General features: G+C 38.1%; 5 protein-coding genes and 1 long non-coding RNA gene across 14 annotated transcripts; 1 reads left to right on the forward strand and 5 right to left on the reverse strand.

Annotated features, from left to right (window-relative positions):
• Window positions 1-31: 31 nt before the first annotated feature.
• AT2G46550 (uncharacterized protein) lies at window positions 32-2298 on the reverse strand. 3 transcript variants are annotated; one of them, NM_001202834.1, is made up of 3 exons: window positions 2063-2298; window positions 1330-1543; window positions 60-1246 (listed from the first exon to the last, which is right to left on the reverse strand). In NM_001202834.1, the coding sequence occupies exon 3, from the start codon at window positions 1106-1108 to the stop codon at window positions 335-337; it is 774 nt and encodes a 257-aa protein (NP_001189763.1). In that variant the 5' UTR covers window positions 1109-1246; window positions 1330-1543; window positions 2063-2298; the 3' UTR covers window positions 60-334. The 3 variants fall into 3 exon arrangements, with proteins under 3 accessions (NP_566080.1, NP_001189763.1, NP_001324891.1); NM_130220.3 differs by having other exon boundaries at window positions 32-1543; window positions 2063-2277; NM_001337201.1 differs by having other exon boundaries at window positions 60-1521; window positions 2063-2244.
• Window positions 2299-3392: 1094 nt separating this feature from the next.
• Window positions 3393-13927, reverse strand: AT2G46560 (transducin family protein / WD-40 repeat family protein; the record flags this gene model as incomplete). Of its 3 annotated transcripts, NM_130221.4 has the most annotated exons (18): window positions 3437-3751; window positions 3890-4068; window positions 4159-4380; window positions 4481-4614; window positions 4775-4998; window positions 5107-5280; window positions 5357-5644; window positions 5984-6040; window positions 6132-7499; window positions 7618-7968; window positions 8286-8531; window positions 8629-8901; window positions 9019-9183; window positions 9366-9594; window positions 9940-10378; window positions 10550-13240; window positions 13424-13750; window positions 13864-13927. In NM_130221.4, 18 exons carry the CDS (start codon window positions 13925-13927, stop codon window positions 3641-3643), a joined length of 7542 nt encoding a protein of 2513 aa, NP_182179.3. In that variant the 3' UTR covers window positions 3437-3640. The 3 variants fall into 3 exon arrangements, with proteins under 3 accessions (NP_001323788.1, NP_001323787.1, NP_182179.3); NM_001337203.1 differs by lacking the exon at window positions 13864-13927 and having other exon boundaries at window positions 3393-3751; window positions 10550-13220; window positions 13424-13823; NM_001337202.1 differs by lacking the exon at window positions 13864-13927 and having other exon boundaries at window positions 3393-3751; window positions 13424-13823.
• Window positions 13928-14204: 277 nt separating this feature from the next.
• On the reverse strand, window positions 14205-17176 carry AT2G46572. 4 transcript variants are annotated; one of them, NR_140784.1, is made up of 4 exons: window positions 16331-17176; window positions 16027-16234; window positions 15225-15286; window positions 14205-15040 (listed from the first exon to the last, which is right to left on the reverse strand). It is a non-coding gene; the product is annotated as an other RNA (long non-coding RNA). The 4 variants fall into 4 exon arrangements; NR_140783.1 differs by having other exon boundaries at window positions 16027-17166; NR_140786.1 differs by having other exon boundaries at window positions 14243-15033; window positions 16027-17176.
• On the forward strand, window positions 14343-17140 carry LAC6 (laccase 6; the record flags this gene model as incomplete). Of its 2 annotated transcripts, NM_130222.2 has the most annotated exons (6): window positions 14343-15053; window positions 15205-15356; window positions 15448-15692; window positions 15771-15899; window positions 15989-16930; window positions 17010-17140. In NM_130222.2, the coding sequence occupies 6 exons, from the start codon at window positions 14943-14945 to the stop codon at window positions 17138-17140; spliced, it is 1710 nt and encodes a 569-aa protein (NP_182180.1). The 2 variants fall into 2 exon arrangements, with proteins under 2 accessions (NP_182180.1, NP_001324819.1); NM_001337204.1 differs by lacking the exons at window positions 14343-15053; window positions 15205-15356 and having other exon boundaries at window positions 15440-15692.
• Window positions 14712-14822, reverse strand: AT2G46567 (uncharacterized protein; the record flags this gene model as incomplete). Its single annotated transcript, NM_001125066.1, has 1 exon — window positions 14712-14822. One exon carries the CDS (start codon window positions 14820-14822, stop codon window positions 14712-14714), a length of 111 nt encoding a protein of 36 aa, NP_001118538.1.
• Window positions 17177-17300: 124 nt separating the features above from the next.
• Window positions 17301-18783, reverse strand: AT2G46580 (Pyridoxamine 5'-phosphate oxidase family protein). Its single transcript, NM_130223.3, has 7 exons — window positions 18495-18783; window positions 18363-18412; window positions 18238-18295; window positions 18120-18152; window positions 17937-18032; window positions 17681-17848; window positions 17301-17581 (listed from the first exon to the last, which is right to left on the reverse strand). The coding sequence occupies exons 1-7, from the start codon at window positions 18582-18584 to the stop codon at window positions 17480-17482; spliced, it is 597 nt and encodes a 198-aa protein (NP_566081.1). The 5' UTR covers window positions 18585-18783; the 3' UTR covers window positions 17301-17479.
• Window positions 18784-20355: the final 1572 nt, after the last annotated feature.

The raw sequence follows: 20355 nt of genomic DNA on the forward strand, positions 1-20355 counted from the left end.
AAAAAATTACTAAGTATTTTAAATTTTCAAGAAATCGAAGCTCTAGGAACATGAAAGAAAGATCATATACACTGTACAGTAGTTAATATATGCAGATATTACATGAACATGAAAGATACTTACTTACACATTAAAGAAGATAATTTCATATGATTTTTGAAGGAAAAGATCAAACTAGTAAACACAATATTAACAAAATTCTTACAACAATTTACATTCTCTCCTTAACGAAATCCAAAAGCTGATTCGAAGCCAATCTTTTAACTCATTTCAACATCATCAAGCTGTTCAATGAGAAAAAAGATGAAGTTTTGTCTCTTTTCTTCTCTTTAAACTAGAACGATAGCATCTGCATCCATCCAACAGTCCATCCAAGAAGCAAACCAGCACCAACAAGACTCATCCCCAATGCTAAACCAACCGCGTACTTTGCTCCATTCGGTTTACCCCTTTTGCTTCTTCTCTTTCTCCCCTCTTTTCTTGCTTTGCCATTGCTCCAACAAGGGATGGAAACCCCTGGATCGTCGTTGTTCTTATTGTCAATCTCCTTGTTCTTGATTTGGAGGTAAAGTGCTTCTAGCTGAAGCAGTTGTAACCATTGCTTATACCCAAAAAGCTCTGCGGCTTGCTTCAACAATATCTTCACCAAGTGCTCTTTCTCTGCATAAGCTTCTTTAGCCATATTCTCCGCTTCCCTAGCCCGCGTTTGCGAACGCCTCAGTGCTTCTAGAAGCTCGGATTTGCTTAAATCAGACTCAGATGAAGCCTCGGGTCTGTTCTTGCAGCTGCTTCCTTTGCTTGTACCCTTGATGGTTTGGCCAGAGACAGAGTAGTCTCTCAATCCATCAGAATCAAAACCACGTGGACTACCATAATAAGATCGTTTCATCTTCTGCGGTGTTGGTAAATCACAATTCTCAACATAGTCTAGAGATCTTTGTGCAACCAAGGAAGCTAACTCGTCTTTATCCGTAGTTCGCCACCACGGTGCAGCTTTCTCACTCGAGAGAAGATTCCACGGCGAGCTAGGATCAAAAGAGAGCTCACTTAACTTTTTCTCAGAGGACTCATCATACCCAGTTGAACCATAACTCTCCCTTGTCTCCATCAACTCTATAAACTCTTGAAAGCTTTCGGAATTAAAAGACTTTCCTTGTTTCTCTCCAGCTCCCAATTCAGACTTCTTCTCAGATACACCTTGATTGTTAACCTCATCCTCCAATGGCTGCTTCTTATTCACCTGAAACTGATGATGAGGATGACTCCACAGTCTGGTGTTGTGGGGTAACAGATCAGGGAAATTCGGGTTTCGAGGAAGAGGCATGAAACCTGCACAAGATGATTGAGTCCGTGGTTCAACAGAAACTCGAGGAGAAGAACCAGAAACTTCCACTTGCTTAGTTGAAGAAGCAGTTGAGGATGAAGATGATTGGCAATAAGTTAACTTGGGAGCTCTTTTAGCGTCTTCTTGGACAAAGCAACGATTAACTGTTCTTTGCCACACTGCTCTTGCTTCAGCTGCTGCCATTATTTCACCATAACTCTAAAGATAAGACAAGAGACTGAGAATTCAATTCAAGATCAATGTGATTTAGAAATTAGGTAGATTTAGCAAAATCTTATTAACCGTTTTGAATCTATTTATAGGAAAAATAATATGAATCATTTATTTCAAAGGAAGAATCTTTCTGATTGCCGACAGATCCATCACCAAAAAAGCTTATTACAAAACTACTTTTTAGAGAATCTGATATGTTTTGCTTTCCAGGTAAATTGAAGAATTAGTTCCTAATTTTCTTAGAAGCAAACAAAAACCAAAGCCAGATTCTTTGTCAATTTATCAACTTACTAAACAAATCATCATTATTTGCAATTGAAATCAAATTTCATAAAACTTCAACTATAAAATTATCAAACCCAGAAGAACACAAAAAAAAAACATGAAACGCGATTAGACCTAAGAATCAAAACCGGACACAAAAACAACGGATGGTGATCCAAATCATAATTCATCTTAATGAAACCGCAATAATTTGTAAGAATTCGGAAAAAAAGAACTAACCAGAAGGAGAGAGTAACACCAGACGAAACCCAAAAAACGGAAAAATCTATGATTGTTTAGTCAGTCTCGTGAAGAAGATAAGAGTTGTTCTGATTTTTTTTTGTTTTCTGATTGTCAGAGAATTTTTGTTTGCTTTCGATTAAAATCTTTTGAATCATTTTGCAGTTTATTATCGTTTTCTTAGTCTCTGTGTCATTCAGCACGCAAGCTTCCGCAAAACGGCACCGTTTTCTGAGAGGACCCATAGTTATGTTAATGAGTATTTGAGTCCACAGATTTGCCCATAGATTTCACCTGACAGCCGTTCGATTAGATATTAATTACACGTGGCGACAAAAAAGAAGATCTAAAAAAGGCTTCCCTTTCCTTTTTTAACGGATAAGACCTTTTATCTTATCAGTTATCACTATACGATTACGCGCGATGGTAGATTACGTCATAAATGTTTGGTTAAAACATAAAAATCTTGTAGTAATTGCGTCGAATGATTTTGATTTTTAAATGATCGATTAAATTTTAAATTTCAAGTTAGGGTCTACTAATATTTTTTATGACATCGTTTTCATTTAAGTAATAAAGTGGCCAATGGTAAATAGACATGTTGAAAATATAAAATTAGGTTTTTTACATGTCAATTTGGTTTAATGTAGTTCTGAAAGTTAGGTAAAGAGAATGTAAATAGTGGCCTCGTCTAGGAAATTGAATGTTAGGTGAAGCCAAGTGTCTTCAAGTCATTATGGTTAATTGTCTCTCTCCATTATTCTCCAATTGATAGTGTTACATGAGATTTATTTATTACGTGGTTAATAATTATTTAAGCAATCTAAGATATTCTAATAAGATGCTTTATGTGAGCACTAATATATTCAGTCATAATTAACACCATAGTCTATATATATACTATATATACAACTAACTTCTTTAGAATAATTATTAATGAAATGGACCTTTGCCTTAACTTAATAGTTTTAGGAATAATTCTTGGCAAATGGGGTTTTAATCAAACATTTTGATGATTCATATCATTTCGTCTACAAGACTACAACACAAATTATGGAGCAGTTTAATAATCAACCATAAGATAATATTCCACTACGTAATACGATAGTGGCCAGGTTCCTAGCCGTCAATTTTTCATAATCTTATTAAACTATATCGAGCTAATACCAAACCAACACCAAAAAGAAAGAAAAAAAATTACAATAACGAACTAAATCTTGATAATGTTTATTTTCGGTTCTATTGCACTACACTTAACACCAATCTAATTGGAATCAGTCCGATTTAATCTGGTCTAAATCTGATGCAACAAAGTCAACGAAAACTATGTCAAAGATAAATAGATGATATTTCCGAGTATAGATTGAAGTCAAGTCAAAGATAAATTAAAATCTGGATTATGGTCAACTCAAGATTCTACTGCTTCATAATCTTTAATATATTTGTATATACACAAATATTAAACCATATAGAGAAAAAAACTACATCACAAAAAATCACGTATTCAATAAACACACGCAAGGTAGCAATAACTCGTTTTCTCGACTGCAAAACTTTCCCGGAAAATGTATCTTCTTTTTATTTAGCATCGCCATAGGAAGAATCTACGAGGCTGACGAACTTCACCGTGCCATCACCACCACACGTTATAAATCCATTCGGACAAACTTGTATGTCAGTCACCCCAGCCTACACCAAATTCGTAACACATACCCAAATTCGATTACATACACCGACATTACTTTGATTCTGGTTTACTAAGAAACCAAAGCCACTGTGAGAAAATACGATGAAAGGATTATGCTTTAGGTGATTTGGTTCACTAACCCGGATGATTCCACCGTAGCCTCTCGAGTTTGGCTGCAGAAAAGTGTGTCTTTCGTGTAGTTTAGGCCAATGATGAATCAACTTTGCAGCTTTCGCATCCCAAAGTTTTACTTCTCCGTCTTTGCTTCCCGTCAAGAAAAGACTTGTGCGTGGGATTGTCGCTATTTTTGTCACACTCCCTGAAATTTGCATCAATGTCAATCAAATTTCAGGATATTTTTCCGGTAAAATTGGAATATGAAGGTGAAAATAGGCTTTAGGGTGTGCACCTAAGTGAGCCTTTGGTATATACCAAAGCATCCCATTCTTGTTTTGATCTCCATCAGTCGAAGATCCACCGTCAGGGTTCCTTTGCTTCTTCATCTTTCCGGTTGCAATAAACCGGAAATCGTGCAAACCGACATCACCATTTTTGCCACCAGTCACAATCATAGGAGAAATTGAACCACTACCAATGTCATTATCAAATACCGAGATAGAGCGTGCACCACCTTCATAGAAGAAAAGGGACAAAACAAAAAAAAAACTTGTTAAGAGTTGTGATTATGGGAAATGATACTAACACTTCTACAAAAAAAATTATTGGAGGACCTTCATGGCAATTGATAGATGCCTGGGAGGTTGAAGGGGGAGCTAGAGTATCCCACACAACGACATTTGCACCACTTGAGCTATATCCTGAAGCTGCAACAATGGATCCACTCGAACTAATATATCCTACATCTCTGCAACCATAAATAACAGAAACAGAATAGCTGAAGCCAATAGAACAAGAAACAGAGAAATAATGGTAATTTTCATGACTGACAGCAATAATTTAAAACTTATGTGTTTTTAGCATATTAGTGAACAAGAACTTATAGACTCAAGGATCATGAAACGTACGATGCATGGCCATTGAAGCAAAGAGATGATTCAACAGGATGAATATTGCTCCTTCCTCCAACTTCTGATTGCCAAGTGCATACAGTTCCATCCAGTGCAGCGCTAGCAAATCTGTGTCCGAATGGACCGAATTGCACTGCTGATATCGACGCCAAAGCATAAGGAGGGGAAACATTTGCAGCAGGAAGAACACCATAAGTTGCAGTAGCTCTTTCGTTTCCAAACTGTAACATGCAAGGTTTGCATTATAAGATCCACAAGGATAGATAAGAAATGTCATATCATTTACTCCGAACTCCTAAAACAGATGGTGCAAGTGTTTAGGCACAAACCTCCCACAAGTATATGTGAGTGTTGCTTGAGCCAACCAAGAAGAGGGGCATTGTCGGGTGATTAGAGAATGCTCTCGTAATAACACTTTCAACTGTTGGGGGAGGATCAACAAACTCTTCAAATTCTTCTTGAGTTTCCCAACCTAGACCAGAGACTCCTAACCACCGGCGGATCTACGTGAATTTTATTTAATGTTATGAGAAAATATACATTTGGCTTATCAATTTTTTTTTTTTAGCTATGTGTGACCTGGGTAAAAAATGATCCTGGATCCGCTATCGCTCCTAACCCAGAGTAGCCAGGAACTCTGTCAGCTTTCCCAGGCTTGGAAAGAGAAACAACTCCAACAGTGGCCCCACCTAACCCAAGGTGTGCTCCTTTCTTATCCCCAAGACCAACACCGAGTGAAACACATGTTGGAACGGGAGTTGACTCAGAGTTAGCCCAACCATTATGTGGCCAGTCAGCATCTGACCAGATATAGTCTGACTGATTTTGGGAAGAATCACCATCTTCTAGGTTAAAGAAAATTATACCCTGCATGTCACGAATGCACATTTAGGGATGTGTCTATGTCTCCTGCCACATTACCACTAAGCATAATAAAACACTGCAACAACAAAATAACAACAGATTGACATAAACTTGGTCTTCATATGGGACATGCAATATCATCTGAAAATTTTATCTCGAGATACTGATGCAAGAATGCAGGATACAGATAAAAGGTTAATGGATGTTTTCCAGGATGCAGACTCATCTTTGCATATCTAAAGTTTTGGTGCGTAGCATATGGCAAGTTACAAAAACTTATGAATTTCACAGGAAATTAAAGATAGAACAAGTGGTAAAGGCAAATTACGACGATATACTGACCTTGCGGTTGCTAGCTAATGCAGCTTGCCGATGGTTAATGGCGTTGATACAAAGGGCCTGTTATAAAGATTAGAATACTCGATCTCAAAAGATAAGAAAGTTTCAACAATATCAGTGACTTGTTCGTCAATGTAAGAAAAATAGGTACCTCTATAAGCTCCCCGGTCCTCTTATGGATTTCTTTGGGGTTCTGGAACGCAGAGTTTTCATTGGCAGTTACCGCAGCTTTTGGTGAAGAATTTGAAGCGTGGTTTGCAAGTGAAGCCACCTCATTACTACTTCGACCATCTTGATTGCATGGCACATAGAGCTCATTCTTCCTGATTACTTCTCTGTACATATCGCTCCAATCTTCCAATGGTTTAGATTTTGACCATTCAAATATGTCAAAATTTTCTAACAAGAAAGCTTCGTGTAGTAAATGAGGATCAACACAAAGCTTCCAGAACCTCACAGAAACCACAGGGTCACCGTTTTTTTCCGTCTCTACACCTGCATCTGGGATATCCCGATTAAGAAAATTTGCTTGAGATCCCTGACATTCGAGCAGCCATAACAAGGTAGGAACCTGAAGTCTCTTCTCTAGTTTCTGTTTCAAGACTAATACTAGTTGTTTTACATGGTACGAAGAGAGTTGAGCTAGGGTGCTAATCAGTGTTTTTCCCAGAACAGACATTATCTTCTCCGTTACGCATACAATGTCATCACTGGAGTCCAATGATGTCTGGGCATCAAAATTTTCAGCGGAACCACTATTCGAAATACCATCATCTAGATTGATCGAAATAGATACCAGCTTAAGTTTCACAAAGTCTGAAACATGCTTCCAGAAACAAGCTTGTGTTACCAGACATCTTTCATCTTCTGGAATTGAGTATACTGGATAGCCAACTCCGTGATTCTCAACAACACTGCTGAACTTAGAATTAACTCCTACATCTGATGCATCTGGTACACTAACAGAAGCTTCCTGGTGGTATACTCTCTTCACACTTTCCAGGTCAACCTCATAAGGCATATGCCCATTAAAATATGATATCACAAGGGGCTGAACCATTCGAAAGAGACAATGCACGTCTCCCAGAACCCAAGCCATTGCGAGTCTCAAACAATATTCGACTAAATCAAGAACAACTGCAAGTTTTGTTTTCAGGTCTTCCACAGAGGAGCCCAAGCACAGCCTTATAGAAGTTCTTAAATTAGAGAACGATTCCAGAATTCCTTGAAAGTAAAACCGCAAAGCATTGGACCACTTTGGATCAGGTCCAGATGACACCTTGTTTTCCTCAAAGCATGGCACTGAGTGTAAGCAAGTGACACTGCACGCAGCAATGATACGTGATAACACCAATGATTTCTCATCAGTCGCTTTTAGAATCAATTTAGACAACGCTGAATACTGGAGGAGATCTTCATCTGTGTGAGACTTGTCGTCTGAGAGTCCTGAGGAACTATTTTCCTGAAATATATTGTGTCCCATGGATAGTAACCCTCGGTTGTATGCTGACAGAATCATCTGTCGACAAAAACAAAGAATTAGATTACAGATAGCAATCAAAGTATCTGCGTTGTCAAATTAGTTCAACTGAGAAAACTAATATGATGTGCAAGCAGTAGTAGTGGAGACCTCATACCATATTACGTAGGTAAGATGCAGACAGCGAAAATCTCTGGTGAAATTGCTCCAAAGCTGTTTGTAGCTTATGTTGAAATCGTGAGAATTTCTCACATGAAACAACTTCAGAATTCATTAAGGGTGCAGTTGCTTCCCGTAAGATCATCGAGAGGAACTGGACGGCTAAACCCAATCTAAAATGAGTGTCCACAGTAGATGAAACACCGCTTGATACCCAATTCGACGAATGAGGAACAGAGTGATCAAAAACACCTTGTGTAGTATGCAACTGACCGTTACTTGGAACGCTAGTCTGATGGGTCCCACCATGACCGCTGGCAGATGGTGAAAGACATTCTAACGCCTCGAGCTAACAATTTTCAAAAGAAGATAAATTCAGATCTGACCGCACGGAAAACCAAACTCAATCTCAGAAAAAAAAAAAAAAAAAAAAAAACATCACAATCTACAGGATATATAGTACGCTGCGAGATCTTTAAAATGCAGATAAGGATAATCATTTGATGCTAAAACGACTTATAAAAAAAGGTAGTTTCTTCCCTATAAAATTTGTTCTTAGCTTTCAACATGGTGCCTTGGTAAAAACATGCAAATTATGGAAGAAGTACTCTAGATCCTATGTCATTTGAAAGCACACAGCATGTTCTAGTTTCTGATATGATTTACCGGGAGCCCACATCTGCTGAAGGCGGTAGCAGCCATTAAGGATGCCCATCTACTAAGAGTTGAGGCAGTTCTTTCCCCCAATGCGTTCTTCACACTATTTTTGGTTGCCAACATGAGGCAGTATAGGCCAATACTAGGATCCACAAAAGAGACGTGATTTGAAGAAACAGTAGAGCTCTCAGTAGCAGGGTTCTCTAGACACCCAGCCATAGCAAGAATTGACCGGTGGTACTCTCCTAATTCCCACTGTATAAACCAGGGACAACTTCATAGTCATAATTTGTAACACCAAGCAAGAAAGGTATTTGACAAGATAACAATATTTGCAAACAATTATAACCACCTTAAGAAGGCTTGCTAGCCAAAAGTCTCCTCTCTGAACAGCAGATGGGAGTATATATTTCTTTATAAGATTACTTTCCAGGGCCCCACCCTGCCCATCAATAAGCCGGCAAATTACGAGCGCAAGCTGCTCATCCTGAAGATTTTTCACACAAACATTTATTGCAGATGAAGCTTCACCTCCAAGGAGAAAGAAACCTATAGCCAGTTCCAGTTGGTGTTTACCCATTAGTACATATGCATTTTTCAAGGCTGCTGCCTTATTTTTCTCTTCCTGTAAAAATAAGGAGACATGTTACTCAATATGATATCCTAGATGCCAGAAGTTGTACAGAAAAAAAGGTGAAAAAGACCCTAGAATCCCAACAAGAATATGGTTTGTGTACACAACCTGAAAATTGCGTGAAAGAAAAACCACCAAGGGTTTATCTTTCTCATCCTTGCTTAATTTGAAAAGACCAGCCAAAACTTGAACTCTATTTAAAGCTATATAGAGAAGCGCACAATCTTTAGGATTCTTGTTCTTCAGGTATTGCTGTCGGGCCAGTTTCTCCATCTACAGAAACGAAATAGCATCAAAATAAGTGAGGCACATCTATTTTCTTAACCCTCTGTTTGTTGGTATCAAAAGAGAATATCATTAAAGAAAGAAAAGCATGATAAATATGAGTATTAGACTATTAGTACATGGGTCCTTGCATAGCTAGTGTGGACCAAGCACTAAATTTGAAAACTTACCCGTGATCGCAATTGTGCTGCATTTGAATACCAAAATCCAAAACCCTGTGATCGCATTTGTTGCCATGATGATTCATTGGGCAAAAGAGAACCAGACAAATTTTCTTGAGACTCTGAGTGAAAAGCCCATCCTATCATACTAGAGTCAATATCAAGCTCTTCCAGAGATGCTGTTTTACCAGAACTTCGAGCTAAGAATAGCTGTTTAAACCTAAGTGTGACCCAAAATCTACACAGCAGAAAGAACACAAAATTCCATGAATACCAAGCAGCATAAAGTATCATTCAAGAAGCAAAGCGAAAAACTGCCCCCAGTACTACAATACTCTCAGATCAATATTTGGTAACTAATGTGAACATAAGAAGCCGCAAACCAGCTAGATTTTTTTTTTTCTTTCTTTTTTTGAACAAGGGAGCAATGTGGCCTTGCTAATTAAACATAAATGTGATCTTTCAGTCTTTACAGGTTAAAGGAAAATACGAACATGCTCAATGGAACATATTTCATGGAAAACACCATATTTCATTGGTATTTCGTAAACTAGAATTAAAAAAGTTTGAAGAACTATCGTACCTTCTCCCAGGTTCATCAAGACTTGCATAGACAGACGTAGAATGTGGGTTACTAATTTCACAAAGAAGGTCAACAATTGCAAAATATTGCAATATTTCTATCCTGGAAATATTTCCTTCATCTGATAACTTCTTGAGCTGCTCGCAGAAGCCACTAAATTCCAAGTCTGTTGCAGGTGAATTGGGACTATACGATTCCATATTAAATTTTGACTGCAACCCTGACTGAAACTGCGAATACTGTAGCATTGAACCAGACGTCCCACCCCATTGGAAATCCTTAGGATTTGGGCCATTGGAGAGAGATCCTTCATAATATTTTGACAAAAGGATATCTGGACAAAGAACTGACTTTACAGCATATCCCTTCTCGGAGGTATCACTTGAAGTAATATATTCAGCAAGATGTCTAAGAGCTGCACTTGCTCGTTTCCAATTGCCTGAACACATCAGAGTTAACAATCTTTAGCTAAGGTAAAATTAACCGCATGACACAGATTATGCTCCTGCACGAAGGAAAAATAAGACAGGAAAGCTAAATAAAAGCTAAACAGCTTAGTTTCAGAATTGACTGAAGAAGGGAAAACCAGAAAACACTAGCAGCATTTTACCTGAACGTATAGCTACAAGGAGGGCATGAGGATGATAAAGTGGTAAAGCACCTCCTAACTTCTCCACCATATGTCCCATGCTCATAATGTCATCAATAGTATTTGAGCCATATGCGGTCCCAATCAGTGACATACTATTGACTTGCCCGTCATCAATTGCATTACTAGTTGAAGGTAGAGGAATACAACCTCTGCTAGTAGATGTGGTATCAGCTTCGTTGATATCATTAGTACCAGAATCAGATAAGAATTCAGAGTCTCTGCCTTCTTCTGTAGCATTTACTAAGTTGGGAAGATTGGATGCAAATATTTCTGGATAGTTATCAATCTTTTGCTTCTTATCAACAACAGCCAGCCATTGACCATGTAGACTAATATAATCATTGTGAACAAGACAAGTCATGGCTTTGGGTCCCCACCATAAATCATGTATAGCCGAAAATGTACGAGTAACAGCGAAGCATTGCCAAATCTGTGCCTCTGAAGAATAATCATAGGCCGCGAAACTGGTACTTTTGCAAGGCTGCCGAGCAATACCATACACCCGCATCTCAATCTGTGTGCAAACTCCAAGTAATAGCTGATCATTACCCGTAGTTGACCATCTTACAGCAACAACTTCTGCATCAACATGTACCTTATCCTCTAGTATGAAAACCCCTGAATCTATAAGGTGTACAATCTCCCATATACTAACTGCGCGGGCAGCTTTTGAATGACTCTCTGTACAGAGGGCTGCTATCTTGTGTCCCGAATCAGTCAGAGATATAGCACTGACAGGATTTTGGCCAACCGTAAGCATGCCAACTAGCTCCCACAGACCGGAAGGTGTTGAACTTTCCTGAAAACTACTTCTCCAAAGTTTTAAAGAGCCATCAGCTTGACCAGTTGCAATAGTATAAGCTTGACTTTCACTGTTCACACCATTCTCTAGATCCCTCCCACTTGGATTGACCACAGCAAAACTCGTAACTTCATCCTCACGGTGAGATTCAGGTATTTCTGAAGAGCATGATCTAATAGCAAGGCAATTCGTCTTGCCAGCAAAAGTATCTTCGAACAACCACTTTCCCAATCCAATACTATCAAAATCATGAAAATGACAATCGCAGGTACTTCCTGCTGTATCAAAATGATGTAAGGTTACACTCCATGACAGAGCATCAAACCGTTTCTCTTTCATCCATACACTCAGGAGCAAAAATCTGTTACTTTTAAATGTCTTTCCACAAGAATTAGACAGAGGTTTTGCAAATATGCTGGTCGGACCACTCTGCAAAGGGCTATTAACCGTAAACGGTATGGTACATATATAATGGGTTAGATAACCGTCATCACCTTTCCCACAATTCCTTACACTAAAGCAATCGACGCCTCCTACATGTCCCACAAGTAGAAATCTCTCATCTTTCAATGAAGAAGGTGCCCAACATAAACTTGTGTACTTTAATCTGAACTCTTGATTTTGTAGCCGTCCACAAGGCTTCCAAGAGGCAACAGATATAGGATGCTCAATAGTCCGGTTCAAATAAACACTAGAGGAGCAGATTATTATCAGACCATTAGAATCCAGGGAAGCAGTGTATCCCGCCTCACATACAAAAGGATCAGAGGCAACCTGTAGGATTTTCCCACCATGACCATCAAGATATAATACTTTTCCATCAATGCACTTCAATAAACTGGATTTATTTGGGGATGAATCTTCCGAGTCATGTGACTTTATTGTGTGCAAGGAAGACCAATATACAGTATTCTGCGGAGATAAATAAATCGACGAGCAGATAAGTGGTGTGCCATAAAGGTTATTTCTCAATACAGAAACTTTCTTAAGGGGTAATCGATCAGAAGAACCTGTAGCACTCGCTAGAGAGAGTGATCCTGCACCAATTTCATTTGATTCTTGTTTCGCCCACAATGTTACTCGTGGAAACCTCATAGGAGAGATGTCATCAAGACAATGGACAGCCCACAAAGTAGCAAAATTTCCAGGGCCATACCCTACCAACCACTCACATTTTCCAACATTCTCATTATCGTACTTTTCCATAGAAAAAACTTGATTAGTACCTTCGATGGTTTTGAATATACCCCCTGTACGAGTTCCCCAAAAAAGAAATAAATCTCTACCCAAACAGCCATCCAAGACCTGATTTATCTCTATCACAGCTGCCACGCAAAACGATTTTTTATGATCAGGCACATCTTTCATGCCTTTTTTTGTCTTTCCACCATCTACCTCACACCATAACCTTACTGCCCCATCCAAGCAACATGTCATTAGCACATTCCTCATTGATTTACCTATACCTATTGCAGACTGTTCTGCAGCCATCGGTCTCCACTGAATCATGGATATTCTCTGAGGATGAGGCAATTCAAAGTTATGATATGATTCACCATCACTATAATAGGCCAAGACACTTTTTCCTGCGTCGTCACACTCAGCTGGAAACTTCCTCCAAGAAGTTGCTGTGGCAAAAGGACCCTCGAATGACCAGGTGGAGGAAACCAGATCCTGAAGGTGATCCCCAGAGAACTTCCAAGCTATTTCCCAAGATTGGTTCCTTCTCTTCCACAGAACAATATCAGTTCCACCAACTATTATCCCATCCCCGGATCCTGTCCACTCAATCGCTTCAACTATTGTTTCCTGCACCAGTATGGCATTCTGACTCCAACAAAAAGAACCTGAATATGAGTAAAGACATACAAATTTAAGATAAAGACACATTAATATATCACTATACTAATTGAACCCAGAAGATGGATAACCATTCTCTCGTAACCCAATGGTATCACAATCCAAACCATTTGCTCAAAAACTGAACTCCAAAGACCGAAGAATAACAAGGAAGATGTATCGAGGCTTACCTTTCAAATCACGCGCGAAGAGGAAGATATAGTTCCCAGAGCCAACAGCGAGCTCGCCTACAGACGGCGTTACAGGAGACCAGCAAACTGCAGTAACTGGTTCGCCGGAAACCTCTAGAATCTGACGGAAAAATGGTCCGTTCGTGGAATCTTCGCCGCGGAGAGGAGAAGGTAGATGAGAGATGACGACGAGAGTGGATGCTCCGTAAGCAAGCCATGAGTAATTAGCGAAGTCGGGAAGCCAATCAATAGAAGATTGGGATCGAGTCGGAGCTGGAGGAACGATCTCCGATCTGAGTTGCCGGAGAGGCAAATGATCGATCCGATCTGTGACCAGTGAGATCGCGACGTGACTCGTCTCCGGCATAATCACTGGTTTTAACGGAAAACTCAAATCTTAGACCACAACTATTTTTTTCCGATTGTGCTACACAACTTACCAGTACGAGGATCACCGGACCCTCGTTCCAAGCCAGAAGGTTTGAGCTGGATCCTATATCTCATTTAGGCCCATATCTCATTGGGCCTCCTTATTGTATGTGTATTTTTATGATGTAAAAATTATAATTCCCTAATTTAATGTGTATTGTGAAGATAGAAATTGTGAATTTTGATTATTGTAGCCAAAACGTAAATAAATTGTCACGAGATCCGCAAATAAGAAGTGTTGCTGCTAAGAAGAAGTGTTGAGACCCGCAAATAATAAGGAACACACTTGTGTTGGCTTTGCTAACTATGATGACTGTTGTGTTGTTTAATGGAAAAAAAACACGTAAATATCAGAAATTTACGTAATTAAAAATCAAATAAGAAATTTACGTAAATATCAGTATCAGTGGTCTTACAATATAAGGAAAAAAAAATTCAGAAATTAAACAAAATTTAGAAGAAAAAAAAAAAATAAATAAATAAGAGTTCTCTTTGGCAAATGAAGGCGTGCACGAACTTTTGATGATGACACGACCAATAAAGAATTAAGACCATCCAAACTTCCGACCAAGAAGCTTGATCCCTTCTTACTCTTTCTTCTTCTTTCTCTTTCAACACTCTAAAAAACCCCAACACGACCCTACTAAACACTCTCTAATCATGCTAAATCATGCACCTCACTAATCCCGGCTGATCCTAAAGTTGATGATTAACGACCTGTCAAAAGAAATAGTCATTAGGTCACCGGGTTGGTCCAGATCAGTCAGCGGTTTGGTAGAGAATCCTGCATCATAATGTATAAAGCTTTTACTGATTCAAAATCAAAGAGCAGACACTAACTAAGAGTATCTTTCTCCTTTTATAGTAACTCGTGTGTTGCCTTCAATCTCACGCTGGGGTCAAGAAACAAGTCACGCTTTCCCAACACCTTATAATCACTAATGTCTCTGTTCCCAACTCTCCAAATCATGAAACTTTTCCTCAACTCTATTTATTTTATTTCCTATTTTTCGCCTTCAGACGCTATAAAAACCAGTTGCATTAAGCAGTATCTTTCAACCTCAAATCTCCTTGTCTCTTTCCATTCAAGATGACCAGTTCAGCTGTCCCGTCCTTGTTCCGGCTTAGCTTTCTCTTGTTCACTCTTCAAGTAATGAATATTGGCAGGATTGGCGCTGCAACTAGATTCTACCAATTCAAGGTATCAGCAACGCAAAATGTTAACTTCCTATTCAAATTAGAATCAATATTGAACACAGTTTTCATCTCATGCATGCCTATTTCTTTTTCTTTTCTCTGTATTCAGATTTCTAAACAGTGGTCTGTTGTTGTGTCACTGATTTTTCTAACAGGTACAAACAATAAGACTCACCAGGCTATGCCAAACAAACGAGATTGTAACAGTCAACAAGAAATTCCCTGGCCCGGCGATATCTGCTCAAGAAGATGACAGAATTGTCATTAAAGTCATCAACATGACTCCCTATAATACCACAATTCATTGGTATGCCGATGTACATATACACATATACATAAAATATAAATGCTTTTTAAACGAATTCTAGACTAACAAAACTTGTTTCTATTATGCGCAGGCATGGTATTAAGCAAAAACGATCATGTTGGTATGATGGTCCATCTTATATCACACAATGTCCAATTCAGAGTGGACAAAGTTTCACATACAACTTCAAAGTGGCACAACAAAAGGGCACATTTTTATGGCATGCACACTTTTCTTGGCTTAGAGCTACAGTATATGGTCCGCTTATTGTATATCCTAAAGCATCTGTTCCTTACCCATTCAAGAAACCCTTCAACGAGCATACAATTCTCCTAGGTAATCTTTATTCTTAATAAAGTTAGTCTCATTCACTATTTGGTATCACTGAACTTGTTTGTCTCCTAATAAATCTAGGAGAGTATTGGCTTAAGAACGTGGTAGAGCTTGAACAACATGTACTGGAAAGTGGAGGACCTCCTCCTCCAGCAGATGCATTCACAATTAATGGTCAACCAGGACCTAACTACAATTGCTCCTCTAAAGGTAATAAATATCAGATGAAAAATGATATGATTAATTTACAACGAGAAAACAGATTCCTGATTCTTGTGTATTATGTCTTTGTTTTTCAGATGTTTATGAGATTCAGATAGTACCAAGGAAGATATACCTGCTAAGACTGATAAATGCTGGTATTAACATGGAGACCTTCTTCACCATAGCTAATCACAGGTTGACCATAGTGGAAGTAGATGGCGAATACACCAAGCCTTATACAACAGAGCGTGTGATGCTTGTACCTGGACAGACAATGAACATTCTTGTCACAGCTGATCAAACCGTTGGGAGATACTCCATGGCCATGGGTCCGTACGAGTCTGCAAAGAACGTCAAGTTTCAAAACACATCAGCAATAGCTAATTTCCAATACATTGGTGCATTGCCTAACAATGTAACAGTACCAGCTAAGTTACCTATTTTCAATGATAATATTGCTGTTAAGACTGTCATGGATGGGCTCAGAAGTCTAAATGCAGTTGATGTTCCAAGAAACATTGACGCTCATCTCTTTATCACAATCGGGCTAAATGTAAACAAATGCAACTCTGAAAATCCAAACAACAAGTGCCAAGGGCCCAGAAAAGGAAGACTAGCAGCTTCAATGAACAACATAAGCTTCATCGAACCTAAAGTCTCGATTTTGGAAGCATATTACAAGCAACTGGAAGGTTACTTCACTTTAGATTTCCCAACCACGCCGGAAAAAGCCTATGACTTTGTCAATGGGGCACCCAATGACATAGCCAATGACACGCAGGCTGCAAATGGGACCAGAGCAATAGTTTTCGAGTATGGGAGCAGGATACAAATCATCTTCCAGAATACTGGCACACTCACAACAGAAAATCATCCAATTCATCTTCATGGACACAGCTTTTATGTCATTGGCTATGGCACAGGAAACTATGATCAACAAACAGCAAAATTTAACCTGGAGGATCCTCCTTACTTGAACACTATTGGAGTCCCAGTAGGAGGTTGGGCGGCAATTCGGTTTGTTGCCAACAATCCAGGTATTCTTCTTCACAAAACTCCTAAACATCACAACACATATGACATTTGCTGATAAAATCTTCCTTTCATAATGAATAGGGCTCTGGTTATTGCATTGTCATTTTGACATCCATCAAACATGGGGAATGAGCACAATGTTTATAGTGAAAAATGGCAAGAAGGTGCAAGAGAGTTTGCCTCATCCTCCTGCAGATCTACCAAAGTGCTAGCTTCATTGAAATTAACAAATGGTGACAGAGAAGTAGTTTTCCAGAGGAAGATTTTTTATGGTAACAAGCAGGGAAAGAAAACTACATACATCCATTTGCCTTGCCCTTATTCATTATTGTAGAACATATGAAATGTCATTCAAAGGGATAGAGACTATGGTATAGAAGAAAAAGAGTAAGATTCTTTTATTCAGATATTTTAATTATATGGCGGAATGCGATGTTCGAAAGTGAAGAGTAAAAGTAAAAGGATTATGAATTGCTACAAAGTGTGATGTATGTACCACATAAGGGAAATCCACAAATAATAAATTCTTCTCTCAGACATTAAAAGTTTAATTATGGGTTAACCTTTTCTGAAGTCCAGCACTTCTCTCCAGTTCCAGTAGCCATGGAAGAAAAGAAAAGCCTCTGATTAGTTTTCAGATTCAAGTAATCAACCTGTCATTAAAGGGAAATCATTTCATGAAAACCTGCTTCTACATAGAGGACAACAGGTCAAGAAAGAAAGGATTTTTTAAAAAACATGAAAAACAGAACCTTTTCTGGCTCTAGAAGCAGCAGGCAGTATTCAGGAACTGGACCACTTGAAGGATCTAATTTAACTTGTTGGCTTGATTGCTCGCTGTTGCAAGGACTACCGGGAGTAGGACAGACGTAGATAAGCCTTGACCTTAAAGAATTAGCAAACCAAGCTTTCTCTCTTTGCTATATATAAATCAAAGCAATTAAAATAAACAAAGTGTTTCTTCCTTTCCAAAATACTAATATTAAATTGTAATAATGTACATAAAACCTGAAGCTTGGTCTGGTCAGGATTGGACGCATCAATGACCTCAATTCTTCCATTGATCCGGAATTGCTCCCAAGTATCCGAGAAATACCAACACATCTTGGGGAAAAAACAACCACCACCACAGTAGAATCAATCAACGCATGATTCTTCGATCCATAATGTATAATCCAAATAATTTCTTACCTCAGAAAAAGGACAATGCTTAAGCTCTTCAATCTGCAACAGGGATTTTTACAGGATCAATCAAAGAGAGCTCAAATCTGCAAGTAGCTACAACATAATCTGAAAAGATAACTAAGACCTTACGACTGCGAAGATCGGTGTTGATTTGAATCCTGTCACTGTTCTCTTCAAATCCCCTATCAACCGACACCAAACAAATCAAAATTTGACAACTGGAACAGAGAAATTAGGCATTTGTGTCACCTGAATACGACGGTACGATTCGAAGGCCGTCCATTTAAACCAATCGTTGCCTGAAAACATACACACGCAAAAACATCAACAACATCTCCCGATGAAGAAAAATTCAGCAAAAATCAAAAAGAAGAGACATACGAGCTGAACATAAGAAGAGTGGCTTAGATGAGAATTGGCTTCAATGGCGCCAAAGAGAAGCTGCTTCCATGGTGCTACATGTGTTCCCATCCTCTTCGTCACTTACTTCTGATAGACCCGGATTGGGTTTGTTCAAACAATGATAGTTTAATTCATTGATCTTTCGATCGATTGTTTACAGAGAAACCAAAGACAAAGAGAATGAATACAAGCAAGCTATTAAAGAAATAGGCCTTAAACGAGATACTAATTATGAGGCCCATTAGGCCTTATACTTAGTTGAAGAAATTTGAGGAAGAAGATAAATGTTTTTTTTTTTGATGATCTTTCGATAAATGCTTTCAAAGAACAAGAGATAAATACAAAGAGGATGCACTATTTTGGGCTTAAAAGATAAACTAACGACGAGGCCCACCCGGGCCCGATAATCTCATTAGTATAGACTATACTGTATAGTATTAGTTAGATCATTATTCCGCCACACTTTTAAACAATGTCGTTTTCTGTTTTTGATAGTATTAGGCCTCTAACGTGATGACTAAATATCTTATTGGGCCAACTTTAATATTGAGCCCAAAATATCTATGAAGCTTTGATATCTAAATGGGAAAAAATGTGCGAACCGACTAAACCAAACAACTAGAAGGACATGTGGCAATTGACAAGTCTTTAAAGCAAAACGGCAGCCAAGGTAAAGCTGAAACAGTAAAACGACACGATAAGATGGGGAAAGAGATTTTTTATTGGGTGGGAGAAGGTGTTGGGTAAGAGAAGACAGATGTCAACATCCAGAAAGAAAAATAAAATAAAATCACAATCACGCCACGAATAGTGGGACCCAGCTCCACCTCCTTTTTGTCGCTTCCTGTCGGTCTTCTCTTTTCTAAATTCTTCTCCTCCCTCCTTCTCTTTTTCAAAATTCTCCTCCTCGAAAATTCCTTATAGATGCAATCTATTACTTTAGTACTGTATTTTATTATTTATAAACTTTTTCACTTGGATTTCTTTTTATTTTATTATTCGTTGTATAATTGTAGCCAAATGAATCTATGAATTGATATAAAGGAGTCAATTCATTCATTACAAAAAAGTAGTATATCAGGTTTTTTAAATGACGATTAATTTTGCTTTTATAACTCATGTTGAATCATGTACCTAGAAGGTTCACACGGTTTTACTATATGCTTCTCGTGAATTTTCCGTCTAATACATACATATTTCACATTATGTTTTGAATAAGATGCTTTTGTGTCAATGTTAATTAGATGTTGATCTTTATCGCTTTATTCAAATCGTACTTAACTTTAGATATCTATGATGTAATGATCCTTTGATTACATCTAAAAAGTTATATATTGCTAAAATAAATGTAACTAGATATTGGTATTGTTTGGTAACATTATGTAATGTCGTAATCAAACAAACATATGAATAATAGAATGATAAAATTATATTTTAGAAATATTTAATTGCAAAATTGTAAAACAGTCTTAAAAACACTACCATTACAACATGTTAGTTTGATAGCTAAACATAGATTTTTGTTTTACAAAACAATTAATAGCTGAACAGTCTTAATTTTTTCACTTACACAGTCTTCAAATCTATTTAATAACTAAACATAGATTTTTGTTTTAGAAAAAGATTAAAATTGTGTAAGTGAAACAAAAACCTTACAGAACAGTATAATTAATCATTCTTTTGGTTTTTGGATTTTCAACGATTAACGAATCTCATCGGTTTTATAAAATGGAGATCGTATCAGTGTAATATATATATATATATATTGAATATAGAGATATAGTAAAAGTTCTGTCGAGCTAAATTTAGGTGTCAAAGCCACTAATCACATGTACGCAAG

The sequence above is a fragment of the Arabidopsis thaliana genome, chromosome 2, assembly GCF_000001735.4.
Source record: "Arabidopsis thaliana chromosome 2, partial sequence".
Lineage (NCBI taxonomy): Eukaryota > Viridiplantae > Streptophyta > Magnoliopsida > Brassicales > Brassicaceae > Arabidopsis > Arabidopsis thaliana.

What these genes read in the sequence shown, in the direction of transcription:
- AT2G46550 (NM_130220.3), bottom strand. Translation starts at nt 1,528, where the DNA reads ATGGCAGCAGCTGAAGCAAGAGCAGTGTGGCAAAGAACAGTTAATCGT.
- AT2G46580 (NM_130223.3), bottom strand. Translation starts at nt 18,584, where the DNA reads ATGGGAACACATGTAGCACCATGGAAGCAGCTTCTCTTTGGCGCCATT. An exon ending in ACTCTTCTTATGTTCAGCTC is followed by an intron (nt 18,413 to 18,494) that starts GTATGTCTCTTC and finishes GTATGTTTTCAG; the next exon opens with GCAACGATTGGTTTAAATGG. An exon ending in CTGACCAGACCAAGCTTCAG is followed by an intron (nt 17,849 to 17,936) that starts GTTTTATGTACA and finishes ATTTATATATAG; the next exon opens with CAAAGAGAGAAAGCTTGGTT.